Source organism: Triturus cristatus, chromosome 2_2 (genome assembly GCF_964204655.1).
Source record: "Triturus cristatus chromosome 2_2, aTriCri1.1, whole genome shotgun sequence".
NCBI lineage: Eukaryota > Metazoa > Chordata > Amphibia > Caudata > Salamandridae > Triturus > Triturus cristatus.
The window spans coordinates 150,369,554-150,389,469 of NC_140582.1; the positions used below are offsets into that span (position 1 = coordinate 150,369,554).

Consider the following 19,916-nt stretch of genomic DNA (forward strand, 5'->3'; position numbering starts at 1 on the left):
GGCAACTTGATGTTGCTGATCGCGAACGAGGAAAAAATCTCGCCGGGATGTCATTTTGCTTGCTCGCGGTCGCCAACTTGATGTTGAGGACCGCGAGCATGCAAAAAAGGACCGCTGCACTACGCAACGCTATGCTACACATGTTTGCACTGTGCTACATGCAATTCGCGTAGTGCAAAGTAGCGCAAACTTCGCAAACTACACGAGCGTAGTGTAGTGCTTTGCCCAGGCTTAGTTTTAAACTCATACTTCGCTCTTACGAAACATTCTGTATATCTATGATTGAAAGTATTAAACATGTTATTTATTCAAAATAATCTTCTCATATTCATAGGAAACTCCCATGCACCTCAAGTGGAACAAGCTGGTACAACGTGTCAGTGCCTGAGTCGGTCTCAGAAATGTTTAAAAATGGAAATTGGACTATGAAGAACCCATCACCTGCATGTGAATGCAGCACACCACAGAAGATGATCATGCTGCCCTACTGCCCTCCTGGTGCTGGTGGTCTCCCTCCTCCAGAGGTATGTTGTCCATGTCTGACCTAATGGTGGCGGCCAAATATTAGCATTATGCGCCATATTTTGTAAAAGACAGATGATAATCAGCCGTTTTTTTAACAGAGTTGGTAGAAGTGATATAATTGTGTATGTATATATAAACGGTTTTCTACAGGTTTCTTCAGAGGACTGAAAGGAAATGTTGCTAATTGAACACACTCAGGTTGAGCTGGCAGTCAAGCGATCATGATTAGATATAGCATTCTGAAGACATCTTCCAAATTCTATCCTATCACACCGAACTATGCCAACAAACAATGGAGAGGAGAGTGATCAGCTGTGACTGTCATCAATGTTGGCTACTTATTTCCAGTTTATTGTTTCTATTTTAGCAGCCTGACATTACAGAGTTTATATTATCCTTAGAGTGCAATATCCAGAATCTCATGTGTTATATGCAAGTCTTGAAATAACAAGCTGTACTTTGGTGAAAACTGAAAGATAGTTTTAAGATGTATTTACTGGGTTAAGCATTAATTTGCCACTTTGAGAAATTCCAAATGTACTCCACTTTAGCAACTTATCGTGCAATAATGAACGAGGAAATAATGCACCTTAGCCCTTGTGACCTAATGAAGGGAAGATTTTAGAACGTATGTTGGTATGATTAGTGTCAGTGAGATGACACGCACTCCTTTGTTGCACACTACCTTAAGTGGAAGCATGGCACTTCAGCTCTTTACCTTCTGTTGGAATTGGTCTAGGATATTTACGGATGAACTGCATTTTTCATTTTTTACAGTTTCTTCAACCACCGACAGCGTATGGCACTTTAGACTTTTGTGTTTTTAGCTCATCATGATGATTTGAAATTCTTCTCATTTTTTCTTGTTTTCCCTATTATTCGAATCAACTAATATACTTGTAAAATTTCCCTTTAACAGCCGATTGGAACGGTTATAATCAAACGTGCAAATAAAGTATTCATTCATCCACTTAACAGAAGCAGTGTGATATAGAAGATTCAGAATGAACACTTATCAAAGTGATGTTCAACTTGAAAGAATAATGGGATAGAAGTGATTAATGTGCTTGAGAGCTCCAAGAAACGTTTGATGAAATCCTAGTGCACATGATGTGGAAAATAAGGGGCATATTATCAAGGGCCATCTCACCGCTTATTTGGCTTTAAAAGCCAAAAAAGCGTCGATAATATTATCTCCCTATCAACAGCTCGGTGCTAGCATGCATTAGCGCATGTTAGCTGCCATTTTTGTAACGCCACTCATCTTAGCGATATACATAGCTAATGAGATGCAAAGAAGGTGTTCCTGACCATTACTCCATGTAAAAATCGCTAACAAGGCTTTGCGATATTTACAAGCATGGAGCAGATCCGCAAAGCGATGAAAAAAGCCACGCTAACTGCGGTTTTGGCCGGAATTTAACGTCAGGTAAAATCCTGACTAAGCTATCTGTAATATGGGAGGTGGATTTACAGGTTAAGTCCACACTCCCATATTATCAAGCATTCCCTTAGTGCTGTGAATTCATCGTTTGATTTCACGCGCTATTGCCGATTATCGCCGTCTATCGCTGGTTTTCACATCTCCATTTAGCAAAGCGCTGCTAATACGCCGCTAAGACGGCGATGTGAATCAGCGATAGACGATGATAATGGTAAACGCGATAAGTGCGATTTGCGATGTTTATCGCATTACCTTGATACTATGCCCCTTAGTTTCTTACCTTTTAAGAATTGACTTCAACATGTCAAATCGTGGAGATGCAGGATGCCCGCATCAAATCAAAAACGTGAAGAAGACTGTAGTTGGTGGCAATTTCCCAGTGCCACATTACCTGAAGTTGCAGACGTAGAAGGGTTGGAATTATCCTCAAGGAGTGTGAGTTTTTTAATGAAAGTATAGTTGCAGATGAGGTGAGTGAGATGCATTGGGTTGCAAATGAAATCAATGAATGATAGGATGACAAAAGTGCATGGAAGAGTAAAGCCCATGTCATTTCATTTGATGTGGCGCTCAGATAACACGGCAAATGCTAAGGATGGATTCTTAAAAAAATGATGGAGACTTCTGTTAAAATGTGTGTTGTGTGAAAAAAAGAGAAAACGAGAATTGGATTGGCAATAATGTTATGCAAGTACGTGGTAATTTCCTGGTTGTTAGAGATCTCAAAAGGGAAATGAATAAACAGGTGTATATGAGGAGAAAAGAGCTGCTTACGTTAAGTCGGATTCATTAAAGCTTGGTAAGAGGGCCTTAAACCAAGATGATATTGAAAATATGCCTGTGGTGTGAAATTAGTTGGAGATAGACACTGTTGATACATTAATATTTATTAACATTTTCTGGTAAACTATTGTAAATAAAAGGGTTCTATTACAAGATACTACAGGATGTTACACAAGTGGGAGGCTAAACACTTTGGAGCTTATTTATGGGATTTTGGCGTAGGCCAGCAGAGCAAGCCACCTGGCTTCCCTGCCCTATGCCAAAGTGAAAAGGCAGGAATGCACAGTATTTAAGCAATACGGTGCATTCCTGTCCTATCTCCCTGCGCAGGCGCCAATGTAGGCACCCTTGCACCATGGTGCAAAGGTGACTCTATGGCAGGCAGGATTGTTTTTGTGCAGGAAGGGGCGCCTTCCTCCACAAAAACAATCCTAAGAGGCGTTTTGCTGTTTCTGTGTGACTCCAGAATGCAGCACGCAAGGAAGAGGAAACAATTAGGAAAAATAAACATATTTCTCCTTGTTATGCCTCTCCTCACGAGGGTTATGGATGTGTCGCTTCCCCCGGTTTACATCACTTTTTAATATGGGGGCAGCGCCAAATTCCATGGGTGTTGCATGGGAAACTCCACCACAATGCCCATGGAATGCCTCCCGAGCTCAGAATGTGGTGACACAGTGAATTGCACTGCGTCGCCTTACCAATGATTCATGAGGCCACTCAAAGACACACAGGGTGGCTTTGCGTGGCATCATAAATTGAAATGAGAACCCTGCGTCACGCATGTACAACTTCACTTGGTGCAAAAGTGACACAGGACTCTCTTAAATAAGCCCCTGCGTCCAAAAGTATGAAAATAAACCTTAACATCTGCAAAAAAAAATGAAAGTGTAGATGGAGGAATTGTGTTTTCTTCTGGTGAAGAAAACATTATAATGTTGAGATTGACTTGCAATCATCCTGTTGACCAAAATATTACCTAATTGGTGGTCAGATAAGAACATTTGCCACAATTTGTTTACTATCAGTTAATCTGAGTTTGGTACAGTAAAACACAGGATGGTTGCCTGATTTTAAAGAGTTGAAAATATAAGAGAAATATCAGACAGGCAAAGAAAACTGAATAATGGATTGTTTGTCTCAGACTGCCACATGAGAGAAGGAGACAGTGAAATAGATAGACTAATTCATAGGATAGGTTGTAATCAATTTAGGGGAGATGAGCAGTAACTGGTAAAGAGATGATCAGTTAGGATTTGTGACACCTGGGATGATAGAGTTGTTCAATAAAGGTATGTTTGGAATGAATATGACAAAACTTGAACTGAGATTATTTAATTGTAACTTCTGTTTGGTTTTAATATGGAACAGCATAGCAGTACCTTATTTTTTGCATGGTTCCTTTTTTTTATAGCGAGTGGAAAGGGTTGCCAACAGTAGTGTCTGGTGTCCATACTGCTGGAGCGCGGAAACTTAGGTAACGGGAAACAGAACAAAACCCGTACCAATTATCCTCCCTTCGTCACAGACCAGATATCACACATACAATCATTGGTGGGGCCCATAACACCAACATTCACACTTCACTTCACACTGGTCTGCACATACAGGAGAGATGAGTGTTTCATGCGCTGACATGAGAGGAATACCTTATAACCTATTAGGAAGAAAAGTTATATTACATATCTGTATATTAACATCCCTATACCTACAGATCTCAATTTTAAAACATCAAGACACTCCTCCCACGTGATCAATGGATCATTTAGTTGAGTTGATAATTGGTGATTTAGGAGCAGCTAAAACACTTTTATGACCTTGATCTTCCCACCTTCAATAAACCACAAAACACATTTACTTGTTAATCAATATTCGTTTATCTAATCTTTATCGCAGAAAAGTTAAATCTACATCTAGAAAGTTTTATTAATTTTATATTGAATCACAAACACCATATTTACCTAATCTGGCTATCGGGCGTCCTCTAAGTCATCAAATTTGTCATCATTCAGTCAGAATTTAGAAGTTCTTCATGTGGCACGTTACAGTCCCAAAGAAAGGCAAGGACCAGAGACGTGCAAGCATCTCTCAGTGCCCATAAATTCTATAAAGTTCGCAGTTCATCAAGGAAATGGGCAGCATTCAGTCTGTCAAAGATTCAGGAACACAGCTGTCACGTAGCGTCACCGTCGTCTCCATCAGCAAAAGGAAAGGGAAAGTACCGCAATCACCATCATCTGCATCAGCACGCCTCTCTATTCTACCGTCATTTTTATAATAAAAGTAATGTCAAGATGTAACATTTTGTAGGGTTTGGGCTCTCCTCATTGGTCATTTGGGATCGTCCGGTGAGGTTTCACACAGTTCAAGAGGTTACGTAGTAGTTTCGGAATTTTCGGTTTCTTGTAACTGTCCTTTGTTTTAATACTTGGATGACTTCCCACCGTGGCCTTGTGCATGCAGAGTGTTGCAAGGGTCATGACGAGGCCACAGGAACAATATGATGTGCAATCACACTTCGCCTGAAACCTCGTGGAATGGTGGCCATCACGTCGTGATACGTCGACGGCCATCTTGTTTTTAGGCCCAAAGGACAACTTAAGCGAAACAAACACAAAAAGTAATTAATACATAGAAATAATTAATAAAATGTTAACCCCTTACTAATCCCTCTATTTGCTTGTAATTATCTAGCGTGTAGCGACATTTAAAGAGTTTATATTCACCCATTTGATGTCTTCTGGTGCAACATAACAAAAACGTCACAAAAGCAACATATATCATGCAGTATTCTATTTACTACATATACTACTGTTAGTATGCGTACATATTTTAGTTATAAAAGTTAATTAGCCATGCGAAAATGCAAATCCTACGTATATTTCATATATTAGTAATGTTGATTAAAACCAAGCAAACTTATTTAGTAATATTACAATTAATAGATACATTAATTAGTATATTCATGCAGAATAGGGGGGTATACAAAATTTTGTTCTACCCGCTCCATCAGGGGCATAGGAGTACTAACAACTGCAACAAAAAACAATTAAAAAATAATAATAACTCACCTATCTGTCCGGCCACATCACCGTATCACGGCTCTTTTTCTGCTCTCCAGCACAAACTTCCAGAATCCCGTGCAGCCAGTCCTGATGATGCTCTGATTCATGAGAGCAGCGTCAGGATTGGCCTGAGCTCTAAGGATTTCCGCTCCCAGGAAGACTGGGAGCCTGTGACTGCTGTCTCCAACCCAGCAAAGCAGCTGGGGATGGAGAGAGCTTCAGTGCGCATGACGCTTTAGGAGGTCTGAGACGAATCGCCGAATCATCATTCACACTGACCATAGTTCCCACCACTCTCCCTCCGTGACTGCCCCCCTCCCCACGATGGCCCCACCCCCAAGCCTCACCCGGGAGAGAAGAATGAAATTATAATAAATCTGGTTTGCTAATATTTTATTTTTCAAGTTTTGCCGCTGCTGGTGGGGGGAGGGCGACACTCCTCCACCAAAGTGGATGAGCCGCTGCTGGTTGCTAATCACTCTACTACCCTTCCTGCATGACTATGATGGTTGTTAATTCCCCCGTCATTATAGAACCCTCACCTGTGGGTCAGACCTTTAACTGTGAGGCAGGTAATTATGAGCCATGATTGCCTGCAGGCACTGTCAATAATACTACATTATCAGGTACTTCTTATTTACAATATATGAACCTATGTACTTATATAATCTTAAATTTTCTAATATAGAGCTATATAGGAGGGTGCCTATTCTTCCTTATATAATTTTGTTCGCGCTATATCAAAAACTCTTTCATATTCATGTAACCGCAAACTTTTTATGTGACATATTTTCTTTCACGTATATATTACTATCCTAAGTGCTCTTTTTAACTGCCTGAGCATTTTGACAAACTTTCATTCAAATATGGTTGAACTTCCTGAATAGTTATGACACTAAAGATTCTGCTGCCTAATTTTGCTAGCTTATCTGCATCAAGGTCCATCCACTCAGTTTTCCAAAAAAGTCTCTATACATGGTTTCAATTTTACATTTAACTAAACCCCAAACCTCTACAATCCAACACCTTTAGATAATTCTAAGAGAGATTTTCTTTTGTAGCATTTTATGTAAATCAGATATTCTAACCAACTGTTCTCTGTATAAGCATTCTCATCTATGTAGAATATCTGTGTTTTTTTTACTTTTTAATAACAAATCTTGAAATATTGTGCCAATTTTTTGGTAGCACTTCTTCTGATCTAGAAGTTATTGCATATGTATACATTTTGGAATAATTCATATTTTAATTAAGTTGACTTTTGCCAAAAGACCCAAATTTAACACCATCTCCGGTTTTGTTTTGTCTAGCTGATACGTACTACCTTTCTGCTTCTAGATGTAGAAAACTTGTATCCCCAAATATGTTACTTTTTTCATCTGCTTATTTATATTTCCACTTGGTTTCAACTAATTTGTATTTGGTTTTTCTCAATCTTCTCTTGGCATATAGATACTCAGTAGAAGTAACAGGGCGACAGAATAAAATACTCTGTCACTTTGACCGAGTGCCTGTCCTCCACATTATTACATATCCGTCAGCCCTGCATACATCTTTAGTCATTGTCAGGAACCGCTGTCACTGCGGTTTCTGCCAATGTGTTAAACGTTTGGCAGATGGTAGTGCCAAATTGATGGACCTTCATTAAACTTTTAGCATTTTTGTTTTTTTCCAAGACAAACTCCCTACGCACTCTGTTGGGCTGTTGCACCGATATCTCAGTGATGGAGCCGGAAACGGCTCTGTTGTCGAGATACCGAAGGTCCACTTGCTAGTAAATCAGACTGAGGGTTTGGCGGAGAATACCCTCTCTGCCAAGCTGGAAATCAGGTCCTTACTTCAGTTCACCATGTGGACTGATACCAGCATTTCAGTGGTAGCTAGATTTGCTGGAAGTGTTCTTCTGAAAACGTTTGTGAATTGGTGAAAGTCATACATCGTTGCCCATGCAAGGTCATAGACTTGTAGGTACAGCTTTATATCTTTGTTGAGAATTATAAACTAACTTTATGAAAATCCTACAATTGTCTGGTTTGTTTTCCCCTTTACCTGCAGCTCCCATTGTTGCATATTGTCAAACTGGAGCTTTGCACTAAAGAATGTGTGTCTAATGTTCAAACTCTTGGTATAGCACAGCAGGAGCAATTGGAGGTAGGAAGATTACCACAGATGCTCTTGGGTTCCAAGCCAGACGCAGTGCGCAGGATTTTCACAAAGAGGGCAGAGGGAAGAGCAATGACCGGTCCCAGACCCGAAGGAGAGAAAAAGGAGGAAAAAGAAGGAAAAGAGAGTGATAACCTGGGCCTGGGAAGCAGAATTCGAAATAGTGAACAACAGTGTCCCAGGGAGAAGAGGAGTGAGGAAAAGAGCCTGGGCCAAATCCTGCTAACCAAGCATGAATGAGGTGGACAAGACAAAGCAAGGCGAGGCAGGTAAGACACTCGAGCACGGCAGTAGTAGATACTGCACGCAGAGAGTTAGCCCAGTCCCCCGCGGAACCGGCCCAGCTATGTGTGGGTGCTGCTTGCGGGACACACGGCGTGCTCCCGCTTGGGCTCTACTCAATCACCCTAGCCCCACCTCCCAGCACAGCTACTTCCCAGCATAGCTCCATCCTCACCCTCTCCGAGATCCATGGCCAGAACTATGCCCAGGCCCCAACCCCAGCAGAGCAGCAGCGTCCCACAGCAGCAATGGAAGGGGACCTCGAACAACAGCTCTGGCCCTCTGTACCTAGTCACGGGAACCTGAGGAGGCAGCAGAGGCAAAGAACGAGGCTAACTACGGCCTACAACAGCCTATAATAACCAGCAGTTTTTGGCTTCAGCTTTCAAAGGCAAGAGCACGACACCATGGTAGAGTGCAGAAGAGTTTGGCCAAGCTGCCATCTTGCGCAACTGCAACCTCAGAACCCACTGTGGTGCCGACCCCCAGATGAAGCAACAAAGATAGGTACAACGCCGAGCCCCCGTGATCCAAGGATGAAATCCTAGTGGATAGAAAAGTAGCAAAAAGATCAACTGCCCCTAGCCACCTCAAAGATATTGACCCAAACGTCTTGGACACAAATGGCCTCATTACGATGAGGCTCGGAAAGCTTTCCAAGCCTCATCGTGGTTTCAAAATCGACAGCCTCATTACAATGGAGGCTGTTTGTAATGAATCTGGCCGGACTTTCCGGCTGGCTTCCCATGGGCTCAAGGACCCCGTCTGCCAGTTGGACCCGGCACGTATTCCCTAAGGACGGAGTTTTGCGCCGTCCGGATTATGATGTCGATTTCCTGCAGGGTTTCCATGGCGGGCTTTCTGACATGGAAAGCCTGTTGGAAAGAGACTTTGGAGGGCCTCTAGCAGGGCCCCATTCAGAAAGCGACCTCTGTTTGGGGCTTAGGGGGCAGCTCTGGTGCCCCCCTGTTAATCCCTGCACCCTCATGGTGCCTGCCACGCGGTGCAGTGATGAATACAAACTCCCTTTTCTGTATGGGAGCTTGTGCTGCGGATGGTTTTTGACTGCAGCACAAGCTCCCATATAGAAAAGGGAGCTTGCAACAAAATTCAGTGGTCGGGTCTGCCAACCGAAGCCACAGTATGCTCTCTCTCCAGAAGTTCAAAAGAATAACAGTAAGAAAGAGTGTTGGAACCAACTTACACTACACAATGTTGAGGAAGCAGCACAATTTTCTTGTGAATATACTAGAGTCATGGAGTAAAACACCTAGCTCCACTTGTTCCAGCCTCTAGATGCCACATCAAAAGCTCTTGAATCTAATACATTTGATATATTCAAATAGCTTTACTGGAATCATTAGTACAATTCACCACCACCATTGACTCTTGATTTGAGAATATGGATACCATGTTAAAGGATTTATTGAGTGAGGCCACAAAAACATCGGAAGCCAATAAACAAAACGGTAAACGGAACCAGTTGTGCACCTGCAGTCCTATTATAGAAAAACTTCTAGGATTTCCTACTATTGTATCTACAGTGGTGGAAGAAATAAAAATCATCAAGGTGCACTTCCCACCAACCAGAGATAACAAGCTTTTCATACTCACAACAGCTAAAGGGATCAAGGAATTGTCACAATAAATACTCCCTCAACAAAATTCTTCTATGCTACAACTCCAAACAAAACACGATATAATAGCTGAAGTAAATGGTAATCAGGATTCCTTCGACAACAACGGGTACGAAAATCCTAAGTCCTCTAATCCTATAATTGACATTAACAACTTGCAGTCACCCGAAGTAACCCATACTCTTAATAAGAGCTCGATATTAAATTCCTCAATGGAATAAACAAAAGAAAATAAGAATGCAAAACAAAAAAAAGAGAGAAAATTGAAAAGGCAATGAAATAAAAAGAGAAAACTGCTCAATTGTTTCCCATATTCAAGCAAACAAAAAGATCTGGCACAAATAGAGAAAAACAGAATGGTACAACTCTTCCGTCTCATGGAGAGCAGTCGCATTTCGTAAGCTTGCCTCATAAGTCTCAACAAGGTTGATCAATAAATCAAATGAAATCAGTACAACCCTAATATAGCAAAATCAGAATCTTCTACTTACACTCAAAGTAAGTCCCAAAGGCCCACAAGAGAATATGCAGTAACAGCACTAAAATCTCAGGATTTAGAGCAGGAAAGGAACACTCAGCAAATAATCAGACATTCCAGTTTAGGCCAGTCCACAGTGGATAGCGAATTACACTTAAAACAATCAACCCCCACTACAAATAAGCCCTTAGTAGAAAACAATGCAAAAAAGGATAACCCAGCGAAGGAGATGCCACACTACTCTAGTTCAGAATATCATTGATAGGGACTCACTTTTTAAACAAGGTATCTCCCACCGAAAATAAGTCTTTAATAGATCTTAATTTTATACGAAAGTTCACAAATCAAGCGGCAATTTGGAGGGAAAATACAAAAACTTTATTTCAACCTCATTATAAATCACACGGTAACAGTGATATTTTAAATAGATCCAATATCTTGAAACTACTGACGGCACATGTATAGAGGCAATAGAATTCAAGATTGGAAACCCATATGAGGCCACATTAGTAACATGCGCATCATCTAAAATTGCAGACTTGATCACGTCCAAACGTAGCATCTTCTCCGACTGGGGAATAACGGTTTCAGATGTGTCTCAGGACAAATATCTGACTGTTTTAGTACCTATTGACCAATTACACCCACCAGGAAAGAGCAAGAAACATATTTACTGAAGAATGCGAAAGGTGCAGATGGCAGCAGTTACACCTCTTCAAAGATTCATTAACAATATTACCAAATAGAACACCAGAACGTACTTGTCGACTTTCCAATCGTACACTGCGACCCACCAGACTGGAGCTGGCTTGCCCCTACTCTCAATCAAAATAAAATAGATTGGCTCGATCAAAATCTTCACACATTCTATAAATGAAAACTCCTCACTAGAAAATCAAGCCTAAAACTCAGCAACTTTCCCATGAACAAAAACTAGTTAACACTATAGTCTTCCAAGAAAAACAAGTTGCTAAAGCCCACAAGTCTACGACCATAGTTTCATGGAACATAACAGGCACAAAAACACTGCTTGTAGATCCTGAACTTGAAAAGTATCTGACGAGCTTTGACATCATATGTCTGAAAGAGAGAACAGCCATTAGGAGGCTATGTAAAAATGTTCACCTCTGAACAAAAAGTAAAGAAAAATGGCCATCCAAAAGGGGTACTATCAATGTATGTGTCACTTGATAAAATCTTCTGTCAAACCTGCCTTACAATTAATGCATCATCCACACAAGGAATAATAAACAACTGGAACTATGGAAACACCATGGGCCCAATTATAATTCTAAATATATATTATATATATTGTGCGACCAATTGGACTTTTACATATATATATATATATATATATATATATGTATATATATATATATATATATCTCAACGCTCCCAATTCTTACCGGTGGCTCGTGCACTCAGTAGCGGATGCTGGAGACGCGACGGCAAGATCGTGTATAATAGCAACGCTCCAATTAAAAAATACCAGCACTCGCGGGGGTTAATCCTGATACGGATTTAATGGCACACAAGATAGAAAAACAAACGCGTTTCAGCGGTACGCCTTCGTCAGTGTTTGGCGGCCGCCACACACAAACCTCGTAATTTATACGTCATCATTAGGTAACAGGATGGGTACATGAGCGCCATGATTACTCCAGGCAACATAATCTAATATAATGATTAATACATTTGCCGATACAGACTCATTTCTGCACCAAAGGTTAACACAGTTAATTGTGGCAGTCAACAATGGATTGGCACTTTCGTAATCGCGCATGTTACAGATCTCATATATAAACCTGTTTGCTATATTTGATCAATTCCTTAACCCATAGGTGCCATATTTGATTCAGGCAGCGCAAAATGGTTTAGAAGATTATAAACATCTGCCAAATCTTATAAGTCAGCCAAATCATATACGGCATCCTAGTACAATAAGGCGATGTGCTGTGTCGTTATAAAGCCCTGTATGGGCATAAACGGTGACCCTACATAGTTCACCCTATATTATCGTGAGTACATATACTATTCATCAAACCTAATCATTCAAATACTTCACTGGCCGACAAAAATAAGCAAATCAAATCAAAGTCAATAATACTGTCACAATTCATTCAGCAAATCAAATACATAGTGCTCCCAACGTTTCCTGTATTTTCCTAACTGTTACATATCCAGCTGTATTTACATATTTACAATTGAATTCCCAGTTCCTCTCCCATATTAAGTCCTATTGGGACCTTAGTGGCCATATCAATAATGTAACGGGACTCCAGTCTCCTAAGACGTTTCTCTCTGTCTCCTCCTCTAGAGTCACGTGCTTCATAATCCAAACAGAAGTATTTCACTAATTTCCGGTTGCTGTTATGATGTAACTGGAAATGTCTAGCAACCGGATAGTTGCTATCATTATTTTGGATTGCTCGCTGGTGTTCTAGGATGCGAATCTTGGCTGCATGTATGGTACTGCCCACGTACCTAAGGCCACATGGGCAGACCAGACAATTCACTGCAAAAGCATGAGAAAGTGAACCATGATCTCCAAAAATTAAGAGAGCAAGAGATCAAACAAGGAGTACTACCATGGAATCTCACACGAGCCCAAAGACAGGCAGTGAAGGATTTAGCAATGGATGCCAACATTGTGATTAAACCTTCGGATAAAGGTGGGAACGTGGTATTACAAACTCGCACCAATTACTGTAATGAAGCTCTCTCACAGTTATGCAAATTGCTATATGTATATATAATACATATTTGAATAACGAACCAAACCACATTCACTGGATGATGTCATCAGTGATGTCATCAGTGATGTCATTTGAGATGTCATCAGTGATGTCACTGACCATGTCATGAATGATGCAATATGTGACATCATCAGCAGTGGATTGCGGGCGCGCGAGAAGTAGTTAGTACAACTAACTATATCGGAGGAATTTCAATGGTTTTGTTCGAGGGAAATGTCCAGCTATCTATAACACCCCTAAAACCTATTGTTTTTTCAGTGAATTTCTAAGGTTTTTTAAATGCTAATTCCTAACTATATCAGGCCTGAAACCTATAATTTTTTTCAGTGAATTTCTTAGGTTTTTTAAATGCTAATTCCTAACTATATCAGGCCTGAAACCTATGGTTTTTTCAGACACTTAGAAACTTTTCTGCTGAAAACCACACAATGGATTCCTATGGAAGGAAATACAAGTTACTGGTAAGTACGCTTAGAATTACTTTTCAGGGTCAGTGCTGGGCTAAAAGATGCAGCCCTGGGTTCTCTCCTGATAACAGGTGAGTAAATCAGAATTCGTAGTTCAGCTGATTTTAAGGGAATATTTGTACGTTTCAAAATTGGACACTTCAAAACTTTTCTGGTGAAAATCACACATTGGATTCCTATGGAAAGAAATACAAGTTACTGGTAAGTACGCTTGGAATTACTTTTCAGGGTCAGTGCTGGTCTAAAAGAGGCAGCACTGGGTTCTCTCCTGATAACAGGTGAGTAAATCGGAATTCATAGTTCGGCTGATTTTAGAGGAATATTTGTACAATTCAAAAATGGACACAAACTTTTCTGGTGAAAACCACACAATGGATTCCTATGGAAAGAAATACAAGTTACTGGTAAGTACGCTTGGAATTACTTTTCAGGGTCAGTGCTGGTCTAAAAGAGGCAGCACTGGGTTCTCTCCTGATAACAGGTGAGTAAATTGGAATTCATAGTTCGGCTGATTTTAGAGGAATATTTGTACGTTTCAAAAATGGACACAAACTTTTCTGGTGAAAACCACACAATGGATTCCTATGGAAAGAAATACAAGTTACTGGTAAGTACGCTTGGAATTACTTTTCAGGGTCAGTGCTGGTCTAAAAGAGGCAGCACTGGGTTCTCTCCTGATAACAGGTGAGTAAATCGGAATTCATAGTTCGGCTGATTTTAGAGGAATATTTGTACATTTCAAAAATGGACACTTGGAAACTTTTCTGGTGAAAACCACACAATGGATTCCTATGGAAGGAAATACAAGTTACTGGTAAGTATGCTTAGAAGTACTTTTCAGGGTCAGTGCTGGGCTAAAAGATGCAGCACTGGGTTCTCTCCTGATAACAGGTGAGTAAATCGGAATTCGTAGTTCGGCTGATTTTAGAGGAATATTTGTACAATGGTGAAGGAAGGGTGCGGGGCCCGAGGTGACGTGTGCAAACACGCCCTGTGGCACATTTTAAGTTGAGGAATTAATTCCTCTTCAATCCTGCGGTCCCCCGGGAGCCAACTAGCCCACCAGGTACCTCCAGTATGCGCCAGGGAGCTGCGTTGCAGAGAGGTGTTCAGAGGCCACGCCCCTTTTTACAACACTCTGCAATGCTGCTCCGTGGTGCTTAGTGGAGGTACCTGGTGGGCTAGTCGGCCCCTAGGAGACCTCTGGATTCAAGAGGAATTATTTCCCAACTTAAAACATGCCAGAGGGCGTGTTTGCACAGATATCGCCTCAGGCCCCACCCCCTACCTTCATCACTGTGCAAACGCGCCTCATGGTACATTTTAAGTTGGAGGATTAAGTCCCCTTGAATCCTGAGGTCCCCAGGCGGCCAACTAGGCCACCAGGTACCTCCAGTAAGCAGCACGGAGCTGCATTGCAGAGAGGTGTAAAAAGGGGCGTGGCCTCATTACACCTCTCTGCAACGCAGCCCCCTGGCGCATACTGGAGGTTCCTGGTGGGCTAGTTGGCCCCCAGGGCCCCCCAATATTTAAGGGAAATTAGTTCCCCCTCTGCAATCACACCAGGGGGCGCTTTTGCAGAGTGGTGTAAGGAGGGGGCGTGGCCTCCGGCTTCATCCCATCGTTTTTTTTTCCTTTTTCTTTTGAGACGGGGGCTGTGTACCCCCCCTTCTTTTTCTAAATTATTGGCCCTGTGAACCCCATCCCCCAGGGCCTGCCCCCAATTTGTTTTTTAAAAAAAAGGAAAAAATCGGGAAAGGGGTCGCGCGGCCCCCCTCCCGAGGTCATAATTTGCCCCGGGGACCCCATCCCCCAGGGCATGGCCCTTTTAAAAAAATAATTTTTGAATTTTTTTATGGAGGGGGGCTGCGTAGGTTTCCCTGCTTTCGCTTCAATGAAGCAAAGCAGTTTGCAATGACAGGGCGGGAGCCGCGAGGCTCCCGCCCTGTCATTGCAAACTACAGTGTCCCGGGGTGGGCACCCCGGGACACTGCAGGAGCCAGCCCTGGGGGGTGGCAGCCCCCAGGGCCTATACAAAGCTTCAGGAGGGGGGCCGCGTGGCCCCCTCCCACATTTACAAGTTGCCCCAGGGGGTCGTGGTCCCCGGAGCTGGGGGGCCTGAGAGCCCCCCACACCAAATTATTTCAAGCCCCGGGGGGGTGGCGGTCCCTGGGCTGGGGGGGCTGAGAGCCCCCCACCCATTTTCAAGAAGCCCCGGGGTTTTGCGGTCCCCGGGGCTGCGGGGGGGGGCAGTGAGCCCCCCGCATATACTATGTTCGAGCCCCGGGAATGGCGGTCCCCGGGGCAGTGTGGGGGGATTGGGACACCCCACACTTTTTATTTTATTATGCCCCTGGGATTTGGCGTCCTGGGAGAAAATTAGAATATTCAGCGCATTGATGCAAAATTTTCTCATGGAATTGGAAACTTTACACTATGGCATCCCATGCATAATCACCAGTGACTTTAACACAAATTTGGCTAATTGTCTGGGAAGAAGTGCCAACCTAAAAAGAACAGACATGCATTGGGGAATCCCAATTCAAAACTCCGAATTTGGTACAGTTAACAGACCATGTACTACTATGAGCATTGGAGGCCCTTGGACTCCTGGCACTGAATGGATGCATCTAAAGAGGCATCCTGATGACTGCAACACAAAAAAACAGTAAAGCAGTAAATTAGATTTGGTCCTAGATTATAGATTATACATGTGTATCACTTAAACTATTGCAGAAGATTATATCCTATAATATAACTGCAAGGTGTGATAGTGACCACTCCTCACAGTCCATCAGTATTGCAAATTATAATGCAAAGTGTCGGGTTTACAAACCAATTGATTCACAAGATACAGGTACCCACTGGAAAAAAATCAGATGGAAGAAAGTGTTGTTGACCCGCTATGAGACCTGGAAAAGGTCTGGTTTTACAATCAATTGGGACTTTAAAGACCCAATCTTGGCCTGGAGCAAGACGCAAGAGGGACTTAAAACTAAGTTAACAACAACAAATAGTAAATTGGCATTCATGCAAAACCAAAGAACCAAACTTGGTACACAAATATCCTTACACAACATCAAAGGGCCCTGGATAAAGAAATGAAATCCATCAATTCCCAACCATGTACCCAGGTACAAGTAAAGCTTAGGGAATTTCGAAACTCTTACAAAAACCCAGTCTGGGAAGCGAAAAGGGCTAAAACCAACCAAAATTGGATAGACATGGTGCAAGCATGCACAAATAATTCAAAATCTTTATGAACATTAATAAGCCACCTAGGCAAACACTCCATGTTGTCAGTAGGAAATAATGTAATAGAAGAAGCATGGAAGACACACAAGATGTTCACGTACTAAACATCACTAATATTTATGTGAATCACGTCTCACCTTTACTCAAAGAGAAATCATAAAAATAATTGTGGAAAGCAGAGGCAATACTGTGCCTGGCCCAAATTGCCTCCGTGGGGGCATGTATAAAGAAAATCAGGGGTTTTGGAGCAGTTGCTTCCATACCTTGTCTAACTTCTGTCTAGCCACAGAAGCAATCCCTGATACATGGTGTGGTTCCATCTTTCAGCCAATATATAAGAAATGTCCCTACTCTTCTCCAGATAGCTATCGTATGATTGCTCTCATGGACAACAATTCTAAAATATTTGCAGGCCTTATAATGGCTGATCTGGAAGAATGGTCTGAAAGAAAAAAACTAATTGCATTCAACCAGACGGGGTTTAGCCCAAAATCAAGTACTCTAGACAACTTGGTAATGCTCACAATGATCACTGACAAATGTGTGTCAAATAAACAACTTTTATATACATGTTTTGTGGATTTCTCCAAAGCTTTTGATCACGTTAACCAAAATCTATTATGGAAAAAGCTGATTAACTGGGATATTCCCACAAATTTATTGCATGGAATTCAGCTTTTATATACTGAGAACTGGGCCCAGGTCAAATTTCGACAAAACAAAGGCTTGAAAGATAAAATCTGAATAAAGAGAGGCCTGAAGCAAGGCTGTGTGTTGGAGCCAATTCTTTTTAATCTTTTTTGGCAGATCTCAACACTTATTGAGACACAGCCAACTCGCACCCTCCAAGACTGGCAGCTAGAAAAGTGACCTCACGGAAATATGCTAATGATTTAGTCCTGTTGAACCTGACTGGGAATGGACTTTAAAGGCTACTAAACCATCTAGACATCTAGGGCAGCAAAAACTAAATGGCTATTAACTTTATAAAAACACAGGTATTGATATTCAGCAGGAAAATAAACATGAAGGGGAGTTGGTCGCTGGAGGGAAGTCAAATCTTTGAGGTACGTCATATAAATATCTTGTCATTGGGCTACAAGATCAATTAACGCATCACCTCTATCAGATTTCACTGAAACCAAGAAATGCTTCCCTAATCTCAGCTTTCTAGCAAATACACTGAAAATTACAAAACCCAACCTTTCAGCCATTACTTGCAGCAATAAAAGCCATGTTTATTCCAACACTTTACTATGGGAGAGCAGCCTTCCCAGTAAATATCAGGACCTTTTTCAATTCTGCAAAAAATAAATGTATGTTATTAATAAGGCTCTCTGGTGAAACCACACTACGTGCCCTGCTGTGGAAAGTAATCCATAATAATACACAACCAAACTTAAATATATGGGCCTGAGCTCTTGACACAGCATCAAAAGATCTGAAAGCAAAAGAGTTATGGGATCTGACACTACCTCACAACTCCTTTGAGAAAGTAATTAATAAACAAATAAGAAGGCTGTCATAATATAAAGATAAAGAGGAATTCAGTAAAATAGGATTCTTACAAGCAACCTCGCCCACAGAAATATTTAACAACAATACTCAGATCCTTTTACAAAAATAAGTTACTTCACCTGTGATTTGGTCTATGCGAAACATTAGAATACATCCCTAAATCTCAACCGAAACCACAGGATACTAATTGCAGACTATGCCACTTACATGAAGATAGCCTGACACATATGTAATCGATCTGTCCTATTTTATTAACTGAACACAAGACATAACTGAAAAGAATGTTTCATTTGTATAGCATTAGAGCATGTCGATATGCTTTAGTCTTTTATATAAAAGGGGAGACTCCTCAAGTAATAGCAGACTTTATAAAATTCTTCCTTAAAGCGGATCAGTTATTGTCAGGAAAGGGTTTGACGAATACTACGTAGTTTTTCAACCATTTAACATGACATCTTCAGAAGTATCCTGTTGTAATGTTATGACAAAAATACACCTTATAATAGGCTTTGGGCAAAGTTAATCTAGCGAGTTTCCACAAACATGATTACTATATAATCCTCATGCATCTTTTGAGATTTTACATGAACATATTGTAGTAGTTTGTGCTTGTTGTGTAACCTCCCTGGTTTGGAACCTCACTGCGTGAGGGTTCTGCACTGGGAGTTCTAGCAGTGTCAGTTGGTGTTTGCTGCTCTCTCCGTTGCTCTGGTTTGATGGTCCAGCTGTACATGAATAAACGCAACTTCGTCTTACCTGGAGTCTCCTGGTTCTTTACAACATCTTCGTTGGAGACGAGCACTGGGCCATCAACACGGACCCGAGTCGTTGGTGCAGGTATCCTTGTCTGTAGTTGGTGCGTAAAAGGGCTGTGTCTCTTGCTAAAGTCCGAAAAGACAGCAGAGTTCTCCCGATCTGACACTCACGGCATCTTAAAGGTACACCTTGTGGTGATCCTGGACAGAATTGAGGGCAGAGCGGCGGAAACAAGGTCAGTCGGAAGCTGGAACGCATAAGGAAATCTGCGTTTCAGCAACAGAAACATTGTGTCTCAATGTCAATTTGAAAACTTTGCGGACCAGTTGGTGCTCGACCAGTTTATCTTTCATTGTATGCATGAAACCATCAAGCAAAAGCTTCTTTCTATGGGAAACCCGAGCCTCGAAGAAACTGTCAAGGTAGCGAAGAGCATTGAGACGTCGCAACTTTCTGCAAAGGAATTAGATGGTAAAGCCAGTGAACCTGTCTCTGCAGGTAAGGTAAAAGAAAATAAGGACAAGGACAATAAAACTACAGACAAACCACGTACCAGTTTGGAAGAAAGACAAATTCTTTCTTTTTACAAAGTAAGATTTGTTTTAGATGTAGATATAGGTCTCATTTTGGAAATGGTAAATGTCCAGCTAAGTTCGTGACTTGTAGAATCTGCAACAGAACGGGACACTTTGCTAAGGTGTGTCAGGCAGGCAAGAACAAGACATTTTCACAACCCTCTTCAGTCAAATGTGTTGTTGATAAAAGCTTGTGTAGTGAGGATGAGGAA

General features: G+C 41.6%; 1 protein-coding gene across 4 annotated transcripts in view; it reads left to right on the forward strand.

Moving 5' to 3' along the window:
- LOC146861982 (phospholipid-transporting ATPase ABCA1-like) overlaps positions 1-19,916 on the forward strand; it is a 3,104,259-nt gene that overhangs the window by 1,941,362 nt on the left and 1,142,981 nt on the right. For all 4 annotated transcript variants that reach the window (XM_085641135.1, XM_085641137.1, XM_085641136.1 and 1 more), the window contains exon 32: positions 335-524. In XM_085641135.1, coding sequence (XP_085497261.1) covers positions 335-524 — 190 coding nt within the window. The remainder of the gene's footprint in view (positions 1-334; positions 525-19,916) is intronic.